A 23,521-nucleotide genomic window follows, 5' to 3' on the forward strand; every position below is an offset into this window, starting at 1 on the left:
TAGAACCAGTTAGGCTGTTAGGGGAACCAACTCTTAGACATAGCTATTATAATAGTTTAGTATTTTTTTAATATGTAGTCGGAAAGGGCATACAAATTAGGAATTACTTTTATTAGATTCGTATCAAATAGTAATACAAAGGAACATCAGAATGTCCGCAATAAACCTGTATTTATTTTGATACATAACTAATGTATAACAGTTGGTTTTTTGTTACACCTTGAAAATTTCATGTCGTCGCATTATAAGACGGATAATTAGTGGTCTTATAATGCGTCCGTTAAGATCTTGGAGCTATATGAATTGATGATATAAGGATTGATAAGAATAAGTGAGGTCTAGGAAAGGTTTCATAAATTATTGCGTTAAGAATTGTTTGGTAAGATCTTGAGGACGAGATATAGGAATTTTTAGATCATTAATGAAGTATTAAACAAGTGTTAAGAAGGTTGTATAAGGATTGGAGATCAAACGAAACGACGAGAACAACTTCAGAAAAACTGTGAGTTACATGACCATGTTATACGACCCGTGGATTGTTATACGGACCTTATAATGGTCCGAATAACTCAACAACAACTAAGTATTCCATGGTGGTGAACCATGACCACTTTCACGGACCGTGCCATGTTCCATGGACCGAACAAGTGTCCGTGGAAGTCTCGACGAGCTGAGTAAGTTCAATTATATAAATGTGATTCCACCTCATTAATTTCATTTCCCACATGCTTTTTCATCTCTCTCAAGACTTCTAGAAGGTTCCACATACTTCATCTTCAAGAATACAAGGGAAATCAAAGGTTTATATCATAGACTCAAGTGAATCAAGTGTAAGGAAGCTCACTAGGGTTCCTCCAAGTCAAGAATTCTCTTGGGAGGGTTTTCTTCAAGTGAAGTATTACCAACCAAAACCCATTCTTACGCATTCAAAGTTGAGTTTCATGATTATTCTATAGTATTTAAGGTATGAAAAAGTTGAAACACTTGGATTATGGAGGAAAATGGAAAATGGATTACAAAAGGATGAGATTAGTGACAATTGTGAATAGTGGATTAATATGAATCATGAATCTTGATATGTTGAGATTGTAATCACGTTATGATGTTAGGAGTATGAGAGAAACATTAGATGAGAATGAATGTAACGTTGTAGTATGATTATGACTATAGATGACCATGAGAGTAAATTGTAGGAATTGAATAATGGCGATGATATTATGAATGTTATTGACGTTGGGGAGTTGAAATATGATATGGGGAAAGCAGTAGAAACAAAGGAAATGCTACCCAATTTTTTTTAGCTTTAGTAAGCACGTTTAAGTGATCGATTAGCTAAAGTTTGTGCAGCTTCTCTTGAAGGTAGAAATGAGAATATTGAAGAGGAACGTTAGAGCGATAGAGTAGACGAAAAGGTATGTAAGACCAATCCTTTCCTTCTAAGGCATGAATGTCTCAAATTTTCCATGATCTTTCTATACAATGGAGACTATGAGTTCATGAATATACGAAGCTACATACGCACGCGATTAAGAAAGGAAATACGATACGAGCATGATAATGATGATGACGAATATAAGTATGAGAAATCCTAGTGTAATATAAGATGTCCATGAAGCTAATATTTCTAAGCATGGTTTCATCGATGCTTCTCCTTGCGTACACTCACCTTAAATTGTTAGTTCCTTCAAGGTGAGATATGATGTTGATGATTACTCCATAATATAATCGAGGGTTCACGACCTTATGTCACCTCGACATAGCCGTAGTTGCCTTCAAATCCTAATGTATGTCTTTAATGATAAATTTATAATGATGCTAAGTCATGATATGTCTATGAAATGATCATTAATGTAAGTTTATGATATACTTATGCGAGGTAAGAAAATGTAAAGTTATGAATGATTATGTGACAATATGATTCTACCGTGCCTAAATGGCCGGGCATGTCACCGTTAAGACGGGCTGCTATGTATACATCGTGCCCAGAAGACCAGACATAATCACCACTAGTGGACGACATATGATGATTATCCGGACGCGGGTTAATGATGAGGATTATGATATGATGATATATGTGTTGTGATGTAATATGTACTAAATATACGATATATGTATGAAATGTATTCACCTACGAAACTTATGCAGGTTATACCTTCCTCTCATGGCTTATGATTCTTCTAGTATGTTTATTTCATTCTTGTCTTACATATTCAGTGCAATGTTCATACTGACGTCCGTTTTCTTTGGATGTTGTGTTCATGCCCACAGGTAGACAAGGAGGTGAGCTTGATCCACACTGGTAGGAGCCAGTAGCTGATTTGAGAGCACTCCATTGTTTCGGAGGTGCTTATGATTATTCTTTTGTGTGCACATGTATATTTTGGGCATCATGGAGTCTTGTCCCTTCTATATGTCTAGTACTCTAGTAGAGGCTCGCAAATATGTAGTGTGGGTTATATGGTCTCACGAGGTTGTTATTATGTATGTATGTATATATCATTTTGATTGTCGAAAGGCTTATGTATAAAAGAATTTATGATCTTAAAAGAAAAATGATTTTCTTATGATTTGAGTATTAATTTGATAAAAGAACGTTTAATGAGCATGATGAGCAGTAGAACGAGTGATGCTCGGTGGTTAGCCCCGGGTACCTGTCACGACCCTTAGTCAGGTTGTGACATTTTTGATACTATTAAACTTTTTTATGGCAATTAAAGAAGATTTTATTAATTACCAGTTGAAACAGTATATAACCAAGGGGAATAATCCTATTCCGCCCTTCTCGAAAAACTGAATAAACTATCAATCCGCAACATCTACAGGACACCTACACAATTGCTACTAAACTATCCAGCCTAGTAAATGCCAATACAATCCTCCAACCTCCTATTTCCTCTAATCCTGATGCATAGTCCAAGTTGTATCTGGCGAAGTATAACATCAACTGGTTTAGCCTTGGTCTAGAATACTCTTGCGTTTCGCTCAATCCATATAGAGTAGATCACAGCCGCAAAGCTTGCCTTCAAGATAGTGCCCTTTTGCCTCTAGAATTTTGTTTAACCCATTCCCATTCATTTTCCCAGCTTTGTATTCTTCTATACCATTTTTGCCACTCTAACATATCCTTCCATAGTGTATGAGTGTAAGGACACTCAAAATAGCAGTTTCTGGTGCTTGAGAGCATATCACACAAGTAGCAAATACAGATATACCCCATTTCAACAACACATCTTTAGTTCACAATCTGCCCCATAATTGTAGCCATAAGATGAAAGTTTGATTTGGTTTAGCACAATTGTGGCATACTAAGTGTTTCCACTCTACACTTATGATACCACTTTGTCACACCCCTACCAGGAGCATGACGGGCTCTGACCCGTAGGCCGGGAACCATCTGACTTATCTGTTACTTTGAACATTATAAACCATAACTCAAAGAACATCCGCACGCAGAAAAGGCCCAACATAGGAATATCCGATCATTCAGCACATATGTACATATGCGGACCAAAAAGGTCGCCACAACACATCATATATCATAAAGATAGCAAGGCTAACAGTAAAGTATCAAGAGCTCAAAATAAGGCTGACAAGGCCACCAATATATTATACCGTAATATGAACCGGTGGAGCTACAAAACATCTAACTGTAAACACAAGTCTACGAGCCTCTACATGGAATACAAATGATCATAAGGACAATACCAAATAGATTGCAGCTCCGAAGAAAATGGAGTTCTCCTGAGAATCCGTTGATAGAAGACCTTCGGGTCTGATCCATCTCTTTGCCTACTTGAATTCCCAACATACATTTCATAACCTCATTACTTCCAAAAGTTAGAGTTAATGATTCAAAGGCATGACTTCTTTCTTGATAATCCATAAATGTTTTTTTAAAAACGTCCCTATTTTCCAAGTCAAAGATTTATGATTTTATAAGCTTTTATGACAACAACAACGGACATGTTTTTACAATGTTAATGATGATGCTAAAAATGATAATATTTCTATGATGATTACAACGATGATGATGATTTCATGTTTAAATGTCCCAAGCTTATGATTTCAATGTGAATATGAGAATGTTGAGTTATTTTCGTGATTTTCTTGATTTTTATTCATTGTTGTTAATCTCGCCTTATAACAATTGTTCCTTCAAGGTGAGATAGAGCGATGATGATTATTCCAATAATATAATCGGAGGGTATCGATCTTATGTCACTCCGATGTATTTATAGCTTTTATTTGTCTCCCATGTATTTATACCTTATCTAACCTTATATGACTTCTTTTTATGTTTTTATTTAGCCGGGGGTCTTTCGTAAACAGCCGTCCTACCTTGGTAGGAGTCAGGTCTGCGTACACTCTACCCTCCCCAGACCCTACGATGTGGGATTTCACTGGGTTGTTATTGTTGTTGTTGTATTTGTCTCCCATGCATGCTTTATATATATATATATGTTCTCACACCGCGCTGCACTATAGTCGGCAGGGCATGACACGTAGATACGCACACCACTGCAGTGGGTATGTTATGATATTGCCCCGAACGCAGGAGGCCCGAACGCCGACTAATGATGATAACACCGAGCCTTAATGGTCGGGCATGATACTATATATATGACACCGAGCCTTAATGGTTGGGCATGGTATTATGTGTGTATATATATATATATAATATTTTTTTAAAAGGCTAAGCATGCATGACATCCGGCTTATGAGGCATCCAGATGTGCAGGTTATCTCTCTTATTTCATGTACCTTTCATATCTATATTATGTTGTCATTCATGATCATTTGTACTTTATGTAAAGGCTCGTAGACCTATGTGTACATTTAGATGTTTTATAGCTCTACCGATTCATATTATGGTATAATATATTGGTGGCCTTATCGACTTTATTTTGAGCTCTTGATACTTTACTGTTAGTCTTGTCGGTTTTATGATATACGTTATGTTATGACGACCTTGTTAATCCGCATATGAACATATGCGAATGATCGGATATTCCTATGTTGGGTCTTTTCTACGTGCAGGTGTTCTTTGATTTATGGTTTATAATGTTCAAAGTAACGGATAAGTCAGGTAGTTCCCGGCCTATGGGTCGGAGCCCGTCATACTCCTAGTAGGGGTGTGACAATCACATCTAATTTTAGCATAGACTTTAGAGATAAAGAATTTACCTCCTTGAATCAGTGTTGTAGTATCTCCAAGTGTTTGCCATATTTCCCTCATTTTTAGAATTTTTCAAACCATCCAACACGCTTGAGCAGGAATATTCATAGCGTCAATGGATTGTTTCTTTATATAGTAGGTATGTATCCAGGTGATCTAGAGTTTCTCCTTATTTAAGATCAGTGCCCATAATAGTTTGCAAATGGTAGCCTGATTCCATATCTTCAAATCTAGCAAGTTTAACCCACCAGCTCCTCTAGGTAAGCATACTCTGTCCCAAGCCACCGGTGCTCTTTTAGAAATTATAGCTTCACTTGTCCAAAGGTAACTCCTGCATATAGCCTCTATCATTTTCATTACCTTCGTAGGCAGTAAGAACAGTTGGGCCCAATATGCTTGGACTCCAAACACGACAGGTTTGATGAGCTGAACTCTTCCTGCGTATGATAAAGTTTTGGCCGTCCATGTAGTAATCTTGGCAATGATTTTGTTTACCAGTGGCTTGCATTGTATGACAGTCAGTCTCTTAGTTGATAAAGGAACACCGAGATACTTAAACGGTAATTCTCCCAACTCATACCCCAAAATATCCAAAATACTTTGTTGTGTTATGAAATCTATACCCCCAAAATAGACCTGAGTCTTGCTAAGATTTGCCTTCAGTCCAGAGGCTGCTGAAAACAACTGAAATTTCTCATTTAATAGTTGCACAAATGTCTCATCTCTTTTTGCAAACATCAGTAGATCATCTGCAAAACAGAGGTGAACTATCCCCATTTTCTGGCACCTTGGATGATAATTGAAATCAGGTTCTTATTGTAGAGTTCCCAATCATCTAGTTAGATACTCCATTACTATCACAAAAATATACGGGGACATAAGGTCCCCTTGTGATAGACCTCGCTTAGCTGGAATAGTTTCAGATATAGCAACATTTAGCATGAAAGTATAGCTGACTATTCTTATGCATATCATGATCCACTGCACCATTTTACTGGGAAAAACCAATCTCCTTCAACATCTGCTCAATGAATACCCACTCAATGGAGTCAATGTTTTTTGTAAGTCCGCTTTGATTATGCATCTTGGAGATATCTATTTCCTTGTATATCCTTTTATTAGTTCATGACTCAATATAATGTTATCAGAAATAAGTCTGCCAAGTATGAAAACTGATTGACTTTGGCTAATAATTCCTTCCAAAGCTCCTTTAATTTTGGTAGAGATTATTTTTTATCTCACTTTGTAGATTGTGGAACAACATGCTATAGGTCTAAAATCTTTTACAGTTTTAGGATGAGAAGTTTTGGGCACTTGAGTAACCATTTTATTGTTGACAACCCTCAAAAGCTTGTTGTACTGAAAAATATCCTGAATTGCTTGGAATAGATCTTCGTGGATGATGTCCCAGGCCTTTTTGAAAAAAAAAAAGGCATTGAATCCATCTATCCCAGGTGCTTTATTATCATCAATATCAAACAAAGTTGTTTTCACTTCCTTTCTCGTTATAGGCATACACATATCTCTTTGTTGCTGCTGAGTAATTCTGGCCCCTTTTATCACGATACTTACATCAATGCTTGGTAGTCTGTCAGCAACCGAACCCATCAAGCCCCTATAGAACTCTATGAACTCCTTCTCTATATCAGTTTATTTCTGTAAAAGAGTACCATTTCCACCCTTAAGGACAAAAATGTTGTTTGAACTGGCCCTTGCCTTCATACAATTGAAAAAATATTTATTGTTTCCATCTCCAGTTGATATCCAGTGTGCCTTGGATTTTTGTCTTAGAATTCTTTCCTACCATTTATTCAGATCATGTTGCACTTCTCTTTCTCTATCCAACAACTCAGAGTCAGTCTGTATAGTGAGTTGTGATTGTATATTTTTCAGCTCTCCTCTTGATTCCTCCACCCTAATATCCACACTGCCCAGACCGTTTCTGTTTAGTTTCTTTAAAGGGTCCTTACATTTTTTTAGTTTGCTCCAGAGCTAGAACATATAGCTTCCTTGAATATTTTTGTTCCAGCACTGTGTCACAATGTACATAAAATGGGTATCATCAGCAAGTACATTCAAGAAACAAAATGGTTTCCTGCTCTGTCCAGATGGAACAGTAACTTCCATGTGTATAGGGCAATGATCAGAGAATTTTTTTTTCTCTACATTGCGTAGTGATATTCCCATATGCCAGCATTTACTTCTCATTACAAATAGCTCTATCTATCCTGCTCCATACATGTCTATTAGTCCAAGTGAAGAATCTACAGGTAGATTTCATGTCGGCTAATGTTAATATATCCATAAGTTGTTAAAAGTCCCTGATCTCGTTATCTGCAACCTGCTGTCCACCCATTCTATCCACAGGCAATAACGTAGTATTAAAATCTCCACAGACACACCATGGATCATTCATTGTATTACCTATCCTGGTTAAACCTGTCCAGAGTGCTTGCTTCTCCACGCCATAAGTGCTACCCTAAACCACCGTGAATGCACTTTTGAAATTATTCTATCTGTCAGTAACATTACAATGAATATACTGGCCATGAATCTCCAGAATGTTGACAAGAACATCAGTTGCTTTCCATATCAACCATATTATTCCATTTGCCGCATATGGATAGTTGTTTGCAAAGCTCTAGCCTCGCGCAGTTTTATCTAGACTCGTCATGAACTTATTTTCCTTAATTTTAGTCTCCAAAAGTACAGTTAAACATATTTTATTTTCCCGTAGGTAATTACTCATTTCCCCTTGCTTTGAGGGCTTATTTATCCCCCTCACATTCCATATCAGCCAATTCATTGAGCAGCAACTAGCCTTTCCCTCTCATGAGGCTTGCCAATCCTCAAACACCCCATGAATCTCTTGTAAGCAGAGCAAATTTATTTAGAGTCTTCACCACACTGGAATCTTGTGTTGGAGCATGGTTTTGTTGGACTAGGGATGAGTAAGACATACTACCCATGCCTCCACTCTGTGATGAGGATCTGCCATCTAGAGCCTTAATGGAGTTTTGCCATACACTTCTGCAGGTTTTGGATTCTATTGTTGTAGTTTTGGCTCTACCTATTCCTGTTGTTTTATTATTTTCTTACCACTGGTTAAAGCACTCTCAATTTGTACCATATTTGTCACTGCTCCCGTTGGCTGAACAAGTATAGGGTGCTTGTTTTGCCATTAGTGGGTTACTCTTTTATCCCTCCGAGCATCTCTAGTCTGCACTGGCTGTTTTTTATTGTCTTGGGTATGCTTAGTAGGTGCGACGTCACTCTTATTCTCCTTTCTACAAACATGGCCATACTTAATACATTTCTTGCATAACATAGATTTCCAATCGTACTCCACTTTCTAAGCAACTATACTTCCTGATGGTTCAATGATATCCATTTTCGTAGGAAGTTCTTGAGTGATATCTATGTCAACTAGGACCAGAGCAAATGATACTCTAGCTTTGTTCTTTGTGCATTCATTAGCAAACATAGGTTCTCCCAAACGGCTCGCAATTCTCCCTAGTGTAATAGGCCCCCAACAATTCAATGGAAGTTTTGGAAATCTAACCCAAAGAGGAATTGTACTAGGGTATTCCTCTTGGAAATCAAAATTTGGTGTCCATATCTACAATATCAGAGCCACGCTGTTCATAGTATATGGCCCAAAGGACAAAACTTCATCTCTATCTTGACTAGTCTGAAATGTTACAATAAAAAAACCCTCATCATGATAGTAGAGTTCCGAACTTCCTACTGTATTCCAATTTTTAGCTATGTAGTTACTCATATATTTGTAAGTTGGGGTTTCCCCCATAGTGTAAAGTACAAGAGCATTCCTCTATTCCTGAGCATTCCATTCACAACCACCGGTGCATAATAGGACAGAGGCATACCACTAGCTGCAATTCGATTTTTGGAAAAAAGCCCTAACCATTTAGCTTCTGTTATAGGGTTCTTCTCAGCTGGTTTCTCTGTTGTTTCCTCGGTAGCTGGAGCATGTGGAAGCAGTTGTTGTGCCTCGTTCCTCAATTCATCGTTCTCTGTTGCACCTCCAATCGGTTTCGTCTCCACTTTTGAGCTAGATGTGGCATTCAGTTCATCTTTCTCAACTCTTGCAGAAGCTTTCCCCACTTCTGCGATAAGGTGTGGCGGTGAGAATTTTGGGTTCCAATTCGCCGTGTTCATAGCCGGTACTGGTGTAGGTGGGACACTAGTACCCTATTTTCCCTTGCCTTCCCCAGATCCATTAAGTACGCCTTGGGTTTCATCCTTTCGAGGTCATCCCCCACCTGCTTTTGCAATGGAAATCAGTTGTCAGTGCACGTTAGCAAGGTGCTCTAATCGTGCGCCGAGAGCATTCTAGAGTGAGAGTATAACCGGGTCTGATACTATTAAACTTTATTTTCTTACTAGATGCAATTGCACGGGCCCAACTATAGATCGATTGTTTGGAATTCTTTATAAATTCATTTACACCCTCCGTCCCAATTTAACTGTTTTATTTTTCTTTTTGATTATTCAAAAAAGTGGATCTTTATATATTTAGTAAGTTAACAATTTAAACATTCCACATGACAAGTTTAAAATCACAAGATTTAAAGGATATTTTAATACATTACACACATCTTTAATTTAGTATCACAAGATTCAAAAGTCTCATTTTAGTCCTTAAACGTTGTGCATATATATATTAATTTCTGAAGAAAGCTTATCATTTTTCTCTATTTATGACTGTCACAATAACTGTCTATTACCTTGAGTATTAATATGCATATTATCAAAGTTGGGGGAATATTTTAGTACTCCATCCTTACTTATACATGATAATACAATGTTGGTAGCACATTTATATGAGGTAATTTGCCTTCTTTTCTTACTTTCTTTACAACTAACGTTTTATTTTCCTCTCATGTAAATTGTTGGGAAAGAAATTAATATTTCAGTTGCCAAAAAATGACAAAGAAAAAGTACACTTTTGAATGGATAAGCAACTCCACATTTAGTCAGCAAGGTTAGCACGTAAACATTTTTAAGGAAGTAAATAGATAATTAAAGTAAGAGATTCACATTAAAAAAAAAAAAGTTGAAGAAATAGATAAACGATGGTAAATTTCTAGATCTATGCTGTGTATTTGGAGTAAAAGCCATCTGCAGTTAACAGGTAAAGCATATCTACCATAGCCATATGATAGAATGTCTAAAATGCCTTTGATACTAATTTTACTTCTATATAGTAGTAAAATATAACTTATGTGATATTACTTATATAAAATTTATTACCGAAAACCAAACATTATATTAGTTCTGCGGACAACAAGCTAGATCTTCTATATCTGTATCGATCGTGATATTTGTTTTGGTCTTTAATTAGTTGTGTACTAGTTGTACTTTTTTTACATTGTTCTTTTCCTTTCAGACTTCAGTACGTACCTTTATTTGGACCATTCTCCATTAACTGATTAAAAAAGAATCTGATTCTGCTAAATTTCAATGGTTCACAAAGGGAAGTGTGTCGTATTTTTATTCACCAATTTCAAAACGCAAAACTAATTAATTCAGAGCACTTGAGACATGAATTGTACTGTCTTTAATTATAATGGACAAATCAAAATTGATTTAGTGTCTTCTCCAGTTCATTACAAATTTGGATCATTTTTTTTTTTACTTTAACTGGCCACGCATATCTCTTTCCTTAATTGGATGTACGTGAAAGGAACATATACCACACTACAAAAACTAAAAAACAGTAATAGCTGTTATTTGGCTATAGAACGGCTATGAAATTCGTGGCTAATTTCTTTTTTTTGGTAGTGTCTAAGCTCGTTTTCAACCTGCAGGTAATATTGTCTACTGCAGCTTTTAGATATTTGCTTCAACCATGTAAAATATACTATTAAGGCCTATCAACTAGAGCGTGGACAATGTCATATATGATCCAACATGCGGTAAACTATGAATTACGGATGAGTTTGTTTATGATATCATGATATAAAAATAAAGCTAACCTCACTGATCACTTTCCGTCTCTTTGAAAAATAGACATTTCCATGGAATTTGAGATTCCACGAAGTGAAACTCCATGATAATATCAAAAAGTGAAAAATGAATATTCCAAAACCATATATATATATATAGACACAGAGGCGGATGAAGCACTATAACTCGAGGTTCAACCTCAAACTTTCGATGCGGAGTATAAATTTATGTGTAAAAATTTACTAAAATTACAATGAATAATAGATATGAACCTATTTACTTTAGAAATACAGTGTTAAAAATTTAAGATGTTGAACACCTAAAATTTAACTCCTAAATCCGCACACACATACATGTTGTAACAGAACTAATGCATGTGTAGCTAATTTGTTCTTTTTCTTATTGCCAGGACTCGTCCTTTTTCACATCTTGAGTATAGTTACTTCATACAACTTCTTTCTAATTAGCTTGAGGGTTTAAAATCAATTATGGCACATTTATCAGAGGTCTCACTTATTATCTTCCTCCAGTAATTAATAAGCAAATACAAAATAGTCAATCTGTTGCAAATCAGATTAGTTTATACAAGTTGAGGATTAAACTCAATTTTTAATATCCTATGTTATTCAGCTTTGCAGCTATCTGCTTCGTATGCATGCGTCGTTTTTTTTTCTTTTTTTCTTTTCTTTTTCCTGCTCGAATATCGTTCTATGTATATTTACATTGAGGCAGATCGGGGAGTTGAAGTTATGGGTTCCTACAAAGACGACTTCAAGTTAATAAATAATATTAATTGGGTTCACAGACAAATATACTTATAGATATTTGATTAATAAATTTCTTAATATAAGTTGTTGATGAATTCCCGTGGACCTGTAAGTTATTTATGTTAGATTGCATTAAACTAATAGTTACACAAAAGAGAGTACTCCCTGTGAAAAGGAAAAATGTTAAATTACACCAATAGTACAAAAACCTGTGTTGTTAGTTTATATAAGCTAAATGCTACGTAATAAAAAAAAGTATATACTCTTGTATGTATGCAGTACATAGATGAGGTCTAACCAAATGAAGATCGAACATTTGAGTCATTTAAAAGCACAAATGCTTAATATGAATTGCAATTGTCAGTTATTCAAAGTATCAAGAATATGTCATAAAATATCAATCTAATTGTACACCAAAAGTGTTCCCATGTTCGTTCAGTACTCAAAAATGAATATAAAGTCTACTACAAAAGAATGATTCTTTCTTGCCCCGAAAAGGATTAAAACATTAAAGAACTTTATAATGTGCTTCGGTACAATAGTATTACGGACTAAAATTTGTTCTAACAAAAGTAATTCCTAGTTTATCTGTCATAATTATTTTTTTGACAAACATGGGATCAAAAAACTTCTTCTTGACTTCTTCCTTTACCAGCAAATCCGCTCTCTTTTGCTCTCTGTAGCTATGTCTGAGCCACGCGTCATTCACATATCAAAGACCTACATTCATTTAAAATAACAGTGAAAGTGTCATTACGATAATCAAGAAAATTAAGTACCTCCTTTGAGTTCGCACAAATGTCTTGGGGAGATCTCTATATAAAGAAACACGACACAACTGTTATAATTCTTGTGTTTTATGAGTTTGATTCAAGGTCCATTTTTCTGTATGAATACATACTAAAATCAGCACACGAAAATCAAAGTATGATCTTAGTGTTTGATGAATTCATAAGTTATTTAAATAAGAAATTAAAACTTCATCAGATTAACCAAAACAGTAAATAACTACCAATCATATAGAATCACAGACGAAAGAAAACTCACCTAATAATTAATAAGGATAATTTGCCCCAAATTTCCTTGCAGAATTAAAGAATTTAGTCATCATTTGCTAATGCAGCATCATCAAGATTCTCATGTATTCAATAATGGGGCAGATTTCAATTTCTGCTCCATATTTCTATGTGAATCTTGATGGTGCTGCACTAGCAAGCAACAACTGTGCATCGGGGCGGCGCTACAATATTAGGAAAAGGTTCAATAATATGTATTTAGAACCCAAAAACTTCAAATATTGACTTCGATATTGACATGCTTCAATCTATGGACGATTAACTGCATGTGAAGAATTAGCCTCTGGAAGGAGAGGGCGAAATTCCTGCTCAGTGGCGGAGCAAGAAATTCTAACAAAGAAATTCAAAAAATGAAAAAAATGTCACAATTGAGATTCAAACGAACAACAAAAGTTTTTGTCACCTTTGTTACTGCATACTAGAAAATTTTAAGGGATTCAATAATATATATAATATGAATAACTTTTCCTAACCCTATTTGTGCAAAATTAAAAAAGATGAGGTAAAATAATTAAATAAGGGAATAAACTAAAGGATTAAGCAGAGGCAAAGGACAAAAAATACTTATATTCTGTAAATGAGAATCTACACATTTGGGGATGTGGGATTCAGGTACAAGTGATGTGATGTGAATATTTATTAGGTGAACTAAAGAGAGAAATAATCTTACAGAACAAATCTAGTATTAAGAGCTAAAAGGATTTGATTGAAACCGTTAGAAACAAAGCTTTGAATTTTCATTGCCAACAGACAAGCAACTTTATCTGATCTAGGGTCCAGACACAAGAATAATATTATTCAGGTGCAGATCGAACCCTAGAGATCGATGACTATAATGAGCAGAAATCTCACTTGCAGGCTAAATAGGATAACAAACATTCAAATGTGAAAGCAAGGAAATCAAAAACATAAAACAACAATAGCGTCTGAATTAATCTAAAGTAAGTCTAAGCCGGTTTATATCAAGCTTCACTGTTCATATCACTTCCGTTTAAACCCGGTAATACTATATAATATAAAATCAAGAAGCATAATCATAAAAAAAATTGGGATGTGAAATAAGAAATCTTAGCTATGAAATCAGAAAAGAGAAAAGATTTCTATGTGAATAACTAGTTGAATTTAACAAGTTGAAGAAAGCAAAAAAAGAAAAAGAAAAAAAAATGATGTTTAGAAAGAAAAGGAGAAATATTTGAAGAAGAAGAAGAAGAAGAAAGAAAGAATATTAGTGAGTTGAGAAAAGAAAAGAGGAGGGTATTATTACTTATATAGACAAGCTAAGTAACCTACCCCTTTAGCTTGACCTTTTTTTCTGTTACCAATGGGTGTATCATGTATGAATATTTTCTGTGCACTTTTTATCTGAGGGTTTTTTTTTTTTTTTAATTTATAAGAGAGCTGTATTTTCTCAATAGTACATAGAAAGACAAGCATGATTAGAAGATCTTTTGAATTATGAAATGATTTAATTTATATAGATTATTGATAGTATAAATAAGATATTGATGTATCTTAATTTGTTGTAGCAGGTTATTTGTATTATTTGCATTGGTTATCTTGACTTTAAAATTGATGCACTACTGACCAAGTAAAATGGTAGCTACTCACAAGTTAAAATTGACTGATAGTATGTAAAAATTCACACAGCCCATGTGGTTTAAATCCTTTTGTTTTAAGTTACTAACTCTACTTATTGGGCATTCACACCTATTTTTGTTGATTTCTCACTCGGTCTTTCGTGCTCGTTTTGGAGTCCCGACTGATCTGAATTCATGCATAACAAGATCAATTAAAGAAAGAAGTGTTTCATACTAAAATTTTCTCATTCCCAAGATCCAAGCTCAAAACTTTTGATTAGGGTGGAGAGATCATGTTATGTCATGTAGTCCTATCATCTAATCTATATTAAAATATCGTTTTCTAGCTTCACTAATAAAATAGGTTTGTTTTTGCATAAACATATGTACTAGTGATTCTTCTCCCATTTAACTGCTTATAATAAGCAAAAAACTAATACGAGTATCTACCAAATGTCATCTAGTCCAATCAAGTCATGATAAATAATTGGACTATGAGCACACAAAACAACAATCTTGATTTGATATCATTACCAGAAAAAGACAAAAAATAAAGATAATCATCCTAGACTTTTGCTGTTTGTGTTAATGTTATGTTATTATGATCAACTTATAACAATTGATACTGTCATCATTACAATATCGTTGACATCATTAATTAATAGGTCGCGAGGAAGAGTATAGATATAAGGTCGGCACAATTAAGTAATTTGGTCAAATCTTATTTTTTTTATCTTCAAAATTAATTTAATATATATAAATTACTAATTAAAGATGCATAAACCTCAAATTCTAAATTTGGTTATGACAACATCATATCTTTCATCCTCATTGACACCCTCAAACATGTGTTACTTTCACTAGTGATTTATAATGCAACTTAGGTTAATTTGTTGAGGCATTCATAGAACACGAAAATGAGACCAACACAGCGAGGGAAAAGGTGAAGATAATCTTTCTAGAAAAACTTCACTCTGATTTGCACAATGTTGAAGAAAGTTTTGTTTTCAACTAGTTTTATAATAACAAATCATGTCAATAATGATATGATGAGATGAATGAGATTCATCTACGCTTAATTAGCTAGGAGTTTGGGATTCGAAATCTAAATATATAGAAATTTTCTTGTAGGGAGCGCTTCCTTTAAATGGGCACGTCCTGCATGATGCATATATGGGTTAGTTGGGTTAGCGGTTTTCGTATACCAAATGATTAAAAAGGAAAGTTTGGTGCGTCAAGCATACCACGTTTATGCAGGGTCACACCCCAAGGGATCACGTTGTAGGCAATATTTCTTGACACAAGCATCAATTAATGGATGATGTACGACTCAAATTCGTGACTAATATGATTTGAATTTGTGACTCATGGATTACACAGAAATAACATTATCGATACTTTAAAGTTTCTCGCGGATACTAATGATTATATAACAAAAAAAACTAGGTTACGTTAGAACAATATAAAAATCATAATGCATATATGCAAGTGGGGTATCTGTTGTCCTAATCATGGCCAACAACCTAGTATCCCGTGGATTTATGGATCGTGGTCAATCTTCTTTACTTTCTTTTTAGGTGTATGTGATATATATGTTTAACCTATCTTTCAAATTTTTTTAGGCATTTAATTTTCTTATTTTTGTTGTCGTCCTCGAGTTTATAGCAAAACACTACATCAATTAATTTGGTCATTTTCTTAGTAATAAAGTATGATAAAAGGTAAAATTAATCTGATCGTTGTGGACAACTTAGAATAAAAATGATCTTGTAATTAAGTATATTAGTTTTCCTTAGTTACAAGGTTGTTTCCCTTTTAGCAGTTCACTAATTTAAGTAATCCTTGTCAAATTGGAGACAAAACCACCTTCAAACCTCAAAATCATGCTTAATTAAGTGGTTATCGACTAATTAATGTCTTTTGCTTTTGAAGCCAAAGTGCGGTTTTATTTTCACTTAGGGCATGTTTGGAAAGTCACCTGGTAATTGGAATTGGTGTAATTATTATGGTTGTAATTATAACAGACTTGTTTGTTTGTCATAACGTAATTACACTATAATTACAAGCGTGTTGTTTGGTTGCACAAATGTAATTACACAGTTAGTCTAATTTAAAAATAAAATTTAAATAAAAAATAAAAAATAATATTTAAAAAATATTTTCCTTTGTAAATGATATTAAATTAGTTATTTAATAACCCGTTGTTTCTAGAAAATATATTAATGAATAATCATATATTTGTAATTAATATTATAAAACATAATTGATATATATTTTTCAAATTAATAATATTTAATTTTAATTAAATATAAAACTTAAAAGAAGACTTTTTTTGTGAGAACGTCATGAATTGGATGTTTGGTCAAAAAATAATATTTATAAATATAATGCCATAAAATTATTCAAATGTTTGACACAAAAAATCCATATGTAAGTGAAAAATAAACAACATGCAATCTGAACGCAAATAACTTAAAATTGAAAATATAACCTAAATTTAAAATCCAAAAGAAAAGTTTAACATAATGCTCTTATATCAAATTCCAACATTGCATACGTAAGTTTCAATGTAACTTAAGTAAATAATTCAAAAGAAAGGGAAAATATAAGTCTATAATCTCATTCACAATGAAATTCTACTTTAATAACGTCACTCGTTATATGTCAAGTTTGTTAATGACTCATTCTTTCCAATATTAAGAGGTGTAGATTCAAAAATTAGAATAATAATACGGTTATGCAAATGAATAAGATAAAAAAAAAATACGAGCAATTACATGGAACCACAAGAAGTAAATGTTGGGAATGAGAAGAAAGGAAATGAAAAAAAAAAAAAAAAATAATAAAAAAAATACATTTTAACAAATAAAAATAAATAATAAATAAAAATAATAGAAATTAAAATAAATAAAAAGAAATAAAAATAATAGAAATAAAACAATAATTAAAAATAAAAATAAGTTAAAATAAACAAAAAAAGAAACAAACTAAAAAGTAACCCTGTAATCACAACCAATTCTCAACTCGCTTTAGAATTGGAGAGTGTAGTTTCACTCAATTCCCAATTAACTGTATAATTACTTGGTCAAACAAACATGCCAAACGGTATAATTACACTCAATTATACTCAATTTTATTTGACATTTATATGAGGATTCTCATGTGCTGTTCCATTTCACTTGTCCGTTCGTTCAATGTTCAAAAAGAGATAAAGTAGTGTATTAAAATATTGAAAACTATGAAGAATTTAATGGCTTGTAAAATAAAGTAATTAATACAACTTCTGTTCCATGTTATAATATCCATTTTAATATTTTTGTACGTCCCTTGAAAAAGGTATATAATAGGTTTAATGATAAGAATACTTTTCTAAACCCCAATTGAGGTTTAAGATCTTTTGGAAAGTGTAACGTATGAATTGACGCACATATAATTAACCTCTTCACCCTACATAATAGGATTCTTAATTCTTCGTTAATCATAAAAAAACTTGACGGACATCATATATATATGTAGGCAAAAACTTATTCGTACTTGCTGATATTTATATCAAATTGATAATTGTCAACTAAAGTTACTTTATTCCTGTTGAGATGCTCAATCGAGCTTAATTGAGCAACAATGGCGGAGAAATAAAGAGAAGCCCTAACGGGTCATAGAAGAGAGAGAAAGTCAGAATATTGAAATGAACTTCTTATCATTCTCATTCCCAAAATATCTGTGTATATACAAAAATGAAACTGAAGTGAATTAAAAATAACACAATAAAGGAATATAAGTGGGTCGGGTCGTGCTTAAGTGATTGGGCCTTCTGTGTTGGGCTTCACACCCCCCCTCAAGCTGGAGGGTGGGGACACACCCAGCTTGGATAAGATGCCATGATGGACTGCACCAGGAAGAGGTTTCGTCATAATATCAGCCAACTGATCAGCAGTGGAGATGTAATGTAAGGTGATCAATCCATATAACAAACATTCATGAACATAGTGACAATCAATCTCGATGTGTTTGGTACGCTCATGGAAGACTGGATTCTTGGCCATGTGTATGGCAGATTGACTATCACAAAAAATAGGAACAGGATCAGTAATATGCAACCCAAGATCAGCCAGCAGCCTTACAAGCCAAGAAAGTTCGGCAACCACTTTGCGAAGAGCTCTATACTCAGCCTTTGCAGATGATAAGGAAATAGTGGGTTGTTTCTTGCTTTTCCAAGACACAGGACTACCACCCAAGGTGATAAAGTAACCAGAAACATATTTGCGAGAGATGGAGCAAGCAGCCCAGTCAGAATCGGAGTATGCTTGAAGAGAAAAATCAGAGATACTGGAAAGCAAAATACCCTGATCTGGACTGTGGGAGAGATATCGAAGAGCATGCAAAGCAGCCAACATATGTGGGACTTGGGGATGCTGGAGAAACTGACTTAAGTGTTGGACAGTGAAGGCAATATCAGGCCTTGTATGTTGAAGAAAATTGAGCTTGCCAATCAACCTTCTGTATACACTTGGATCAGAGAGGGGTTCCCCCATGTCCAAAGTGAGCTTGGTGGAAGGATCCAAGGGAGTACTCACTGGGGGAAAATGATGACAGTTGAACTCGCTTAACAAATCAGTGGTATACTTAGTTTGACTCATAACATATGCAGTAGAAGTAGGAGTTATTTCCAGGCCAAGAAAGTAATGTACAGTACCCAAATCCTTGATTTTGAATTGGGCATCCAAAAATTTCTTCAAGGAATTAAGCTCAACTAGATCATCCCCAGCCAGGAGAATGTCATCAACATACACGGCCAACACTATCAGGGAACCAGAGGACTGCTTTGTAAATAAAAAATAATCATTCAAACTGGAAGTATAACCTCGTGAAATCAAAGCCTCGGACAGTTTGGAAAACCACTGCCGAGAAGCCTGTCTAAGACCATATAAGGATTTTCGAAGCTTGCAAGCCAAGGGGACAGTAGAAGTGTTGGAGGAGGAAACAGTAAGACCAGGTGGGATCTTCATATAAACCTCTTCATGGAGATCACCATGAAGGAAAGCATTATTCACATCTAATTGAAAAACAGTCCAACCCCTTTTAACAGCAAGGGTGAGTAAGCATTTGATAGTGGTAAGTTTGATGACAGGTGAAAAAGTCTTAGTGAAGTCAATGCCCTCTTTTTGTGTGTCCACCCTAATGACAAGGCGAGTCTTGTATCTTTCAATAGAACCATCAGCCCTCTACTTAATCTTGTAAACCCATTTACAAGGGATGGCTTTCTTGTGAGAGGGGAGAGGGACAATATCCCAAGTGTGATTTGCATCTAGGGCCTGAAATTCTTTCAACATAGCTTCTTGCCAAGCAGGCTGAGAGGCAGCCTATTGAGAAAACTGAGGTTCATGTACATGAAAGACATTACTGGGAACCTTGGATGGACCAGAAACTGAAGAACATATATAATCAGAGAGGTAAGATGGCTGGGACTTGGTTCTGGTAGAAGTCCTAGGTTGAGTTGGTAAAACTGGAAAGCCAGGAGGGGAAGCAGGTGTAGTTTGTGTAGGAGGAGATGAAGAAGCTGGAGTTTGGGATATGGGAGGTGAAAGAGGAGCTTGAAGGTGAACTGGATCATAGGATCTAGGTGGGGAATCCACAAATAGAGGAGCAGGTGGTGGAGGAAACAGAGATGTAGAAGGGGAAGAGTAAGGGAAGATATGTTCATGAAAAATCACATCTCTAGAGTAGAAGATTGAGTGATTGTTTAGATTTAGGAGTTTGTAACCTTTCTTGCCACAAGGATAGCCTAAGAAGATAGATTTTATTGCCCTAGGTTGAAATTTATCTCTACCAGCCTTAGGAGAGGTGGCAAAACAGAGACAACCAAAAGATCTAAGATGGGCATAAGTTGGTGGAAGATGATGAAGTTTTTCAAAGGGAGAGATCTGATTTAGCACAGAGGAAGGCATTCTATTTATTAAGTATGTGGCAGTGAGGACACAATCACCCCAATACTTGAGAGGAAGGTTTGATTGAAAAAGTAAATCTCTAGCCACTTCAAGAAGATGTTTGTGTTTCCTTTCCACAACCCCATTTTGTTGTGGGGTGTGCGGAATTGTAGTTTGATGAAGTATCCCTTGGCTGGAAAAGAAAACAGCAGATTCAGTGCTACTACCAAGCTCATAAGCATTGTCTGACGTAAAGGTCTGGACTTTAGATTTGAAATGGACAGTAACCATGGAGGTAAAAGCTTTGAGAACTGCAAGAGCAATACAGAAACCCATTATAAGTCCTAGTGTTATATGGTCCCCAAGTGTCTACATGGATCAGTTGAAAAGGAGTTGTGGAGTGAATTGTGCTATCATGAAAGGGTAATCTTTGTTGTCTAGCCATAGGGAAAACTGGACAGACAAAAAGTTTGTGTCGAAGAAACTTTATTTGATAGGAAAGGGATAGAAGCCATTTTGTGAAAAGGCATATGGCCAAGTCGTTGATGCCAAAAGATGTCCATTTTATTCACAGCAGAAGCTTGATTACAAGTAGAACTTTGAGCACAAGTAGCAGGGAAATTCTTAGGACTATTTACAAAGTTGAATTGCTTGTTGGAATTATCAGGGAAGCAAGCAGAAATAGAAGAATCAGAAGGAACAATATTACAAACATTTGAGGAAAAAACTTGTGATGAACTGGTGGAGGATGGAAAAAGAGCAGCATCAGGATGCAAGTAGTAGAGCCTCCCAACAACCTTACCAATTACCATTGGCCTCTTCTGAGAAGGGCCCTGTAATAAGCAATGATGTTTAGTAAGCACAGCTACACAGTTCAGCTGAGAAATGAGTTGATGTAAAGAAATTAAGTTGAAGTGAAAAGAAGGAACTAAGAGAACATTTAATAAAACTATGTCGTTTCTGAGATGCAAGGATCCAGTTGATATAACCTTAACCTTGTATCCATTTGGAAGAGTGACAAGAAAAGGTTTAGGTAATGGTGAGATGTTGTGGAGTAAATGTTTGTGGGGGGTCATATGGTTAGTTGCCCCGGAGTCTAGGATCCAAGGAGTAAGTCCTAGTTGTGAAGTTGCACATACATGGGATCCTACAGAATTTACAGCATATGCAGTAAACAAACTTGCAAAATGAGCAAAACCTGATTCCTGTGAGGAAATATGACCAGAACCATAACCAGTAGATGACAAGTGAGCCTGATGAAACATGGCCTGAAGTTGTTGAAGTTGCTCAGGAGAAAAACCATGAGCTGCGGCTGGAATACTTTTTGGAACAGATGGGAGAGTAGGATCAACTAGAGGGACCTCAGTTTGGACACAAGATGCTAACTTTCTGGGTTTTGTGAACTTGAAATCAGACCCATGCAACTTATAGCATTTCTCAATGGTATGATTGGTCTTTTTGCAGTACTTACAATAAAGACCACCAGGTTGACCAGTAGTTGCACCATGCCCCCTTCTCGCGTCAGAACCATTAGGTCCATTAGGAACTACACCTCTTCTTGATTCAAAATTGACCTTCTGAGTGAGCTTGTTGGGATTGTTGTAAGGTCCAGAACATAAAAAAGCAGCGGAGTCACTTGAGAAACTTGAATTAGAAGGAAGAATTTCTCTTTGACTCTCATCTTGCTGTAGGAGGGAGTATGATTTACTTATGGAAGGAAGTGGATGCATCATTAAGATGTTACTCTTGACTGTGGAGTGTGAATCATTCAGACCACTTAGGAATTGAAAAAGCTGCTGGTCCTGAATGAATTTGGGTAAAGCTACACATGTGCATGTTGGTCCAACATAAGCACCATTAAGTTCATCCCACAAGTTTCTAAGCTTAGTGAAATAAGTAGCTATATCAGAGGAGCCTTGACTTGTGGAGGCAATCTCTCTCTGAATCTGAATGTATTTAGAACTATTAGAGTTTCCAAATCTTTGATTAATGTCCTCCCAGACTTCCTTAGCAGTTTTCATACACACTACACTAGTAGCTATCTCCCTAGACACAGAGTTGGTTATCCAAGCTTTCACCATGTCATTACATCTTTCCCAATAAGGAAAAAATGGAGAATCAACTGCTGGTTTATCATTTCTACCATCAATAAGCCCTAGTTTGTTCTTAGCTGATAAGGAGGTTAGTATACTACTTCTCCAGGTAACGAAACCACAACCATTGAAAGGAACAGCCACAAGTTGGCAACCAGGACTATCAGATGGGTGGACATAGAAAACATGGGAGGAATCAAGTGTGAAAGGACTAAAACCTTCAGTACTAGGGTTAGAATTACCCGACGTGGTAGTTGTACGGGTCGCATTAGCAGGATTTGTATTCAAAACCATGATTATACACACAGCAACACACAACTACGATATAAAAAATAGCAGAACTCGACAAAGCAGCGGAAATCAAATTCTATCAGATGAGATATGAGAATAGAGTAGGTAATACCAAGCTTTTTCTTCAACCTGAAAAAGTAAAGGCCTTGTTCAACTGTGAAACCCTAGATACCGTAAAAAATCCCGAAATCGCTGAGAATCACCACAATCGAAACCACAATAACCTGATTAACACTCGAAATTGGAAACCAGATGAGAAATTCTTTGATTTCAGCAACAAGAAGAAGCAAAAACCAAAATTGAAACTGAAAATCGAACTCTAGACTTGACAATGGAATCTTCAACCATAAATGTCATAATTACTATCGGAACAAAGCTTGTAGCAAGGTGATTCTTATACTCCGCTCTGATACCATGTTGAGATGCTCAATCAAGCTTAATCGAGCAACAATGGCGGAGAAATAAAGAGAAGCCCTAACGGGTCATAGAAGAGCGAGAAAGTCAGAATATTGAAATGAACTTCTTATCATTCTCATTCCCAAAATATCTGTGTATATACAAAAATGAAACTGAAGTGAATTAAAAATAACACAGTAAAGGAATATAAGTGGATCGGGTCGTGCTTAAGTGATTGGGCCTTCTGTGTT

The 23,521-nt window shown here is 35.4% G+C and overlaps 1 protein-coding gene across 1 annotated transcript; it reads right to left on the reverse strand.

Annotated features, from left to right (window-relative positions):
* Nucleotides 1–20,927: 20,927 nt before the first annotated feature.
* Nucleotides 20,928–22,877, reverse strand: LOC132642117 (uncharacterized). The gene has a single exon (XM_060359386.1). The coding sequence runs from the start codon at nt 22,875–22,877 to the stop codon at nt 20,928–20,930; it is 1,950 nt and encodes a 649-aa protein (XP_060215369.1).
* Nucleotides 22,878–23,521: the final 644 nt, after the last annotated feature.

Source organism: Lycium barbarum, chromosome 5, assembly GCF_019175385.1.
Source record: "Lycium barbarum isolate Lr01 chromosome 5, ASM1917538v2, whole genome shotgun sequence".
NCBI lineage: Eukaryota > Viridiplantae > Streptophyta > Magnoliopsida > Solanales > Solanaceae > Lycium > Lycium barbarum.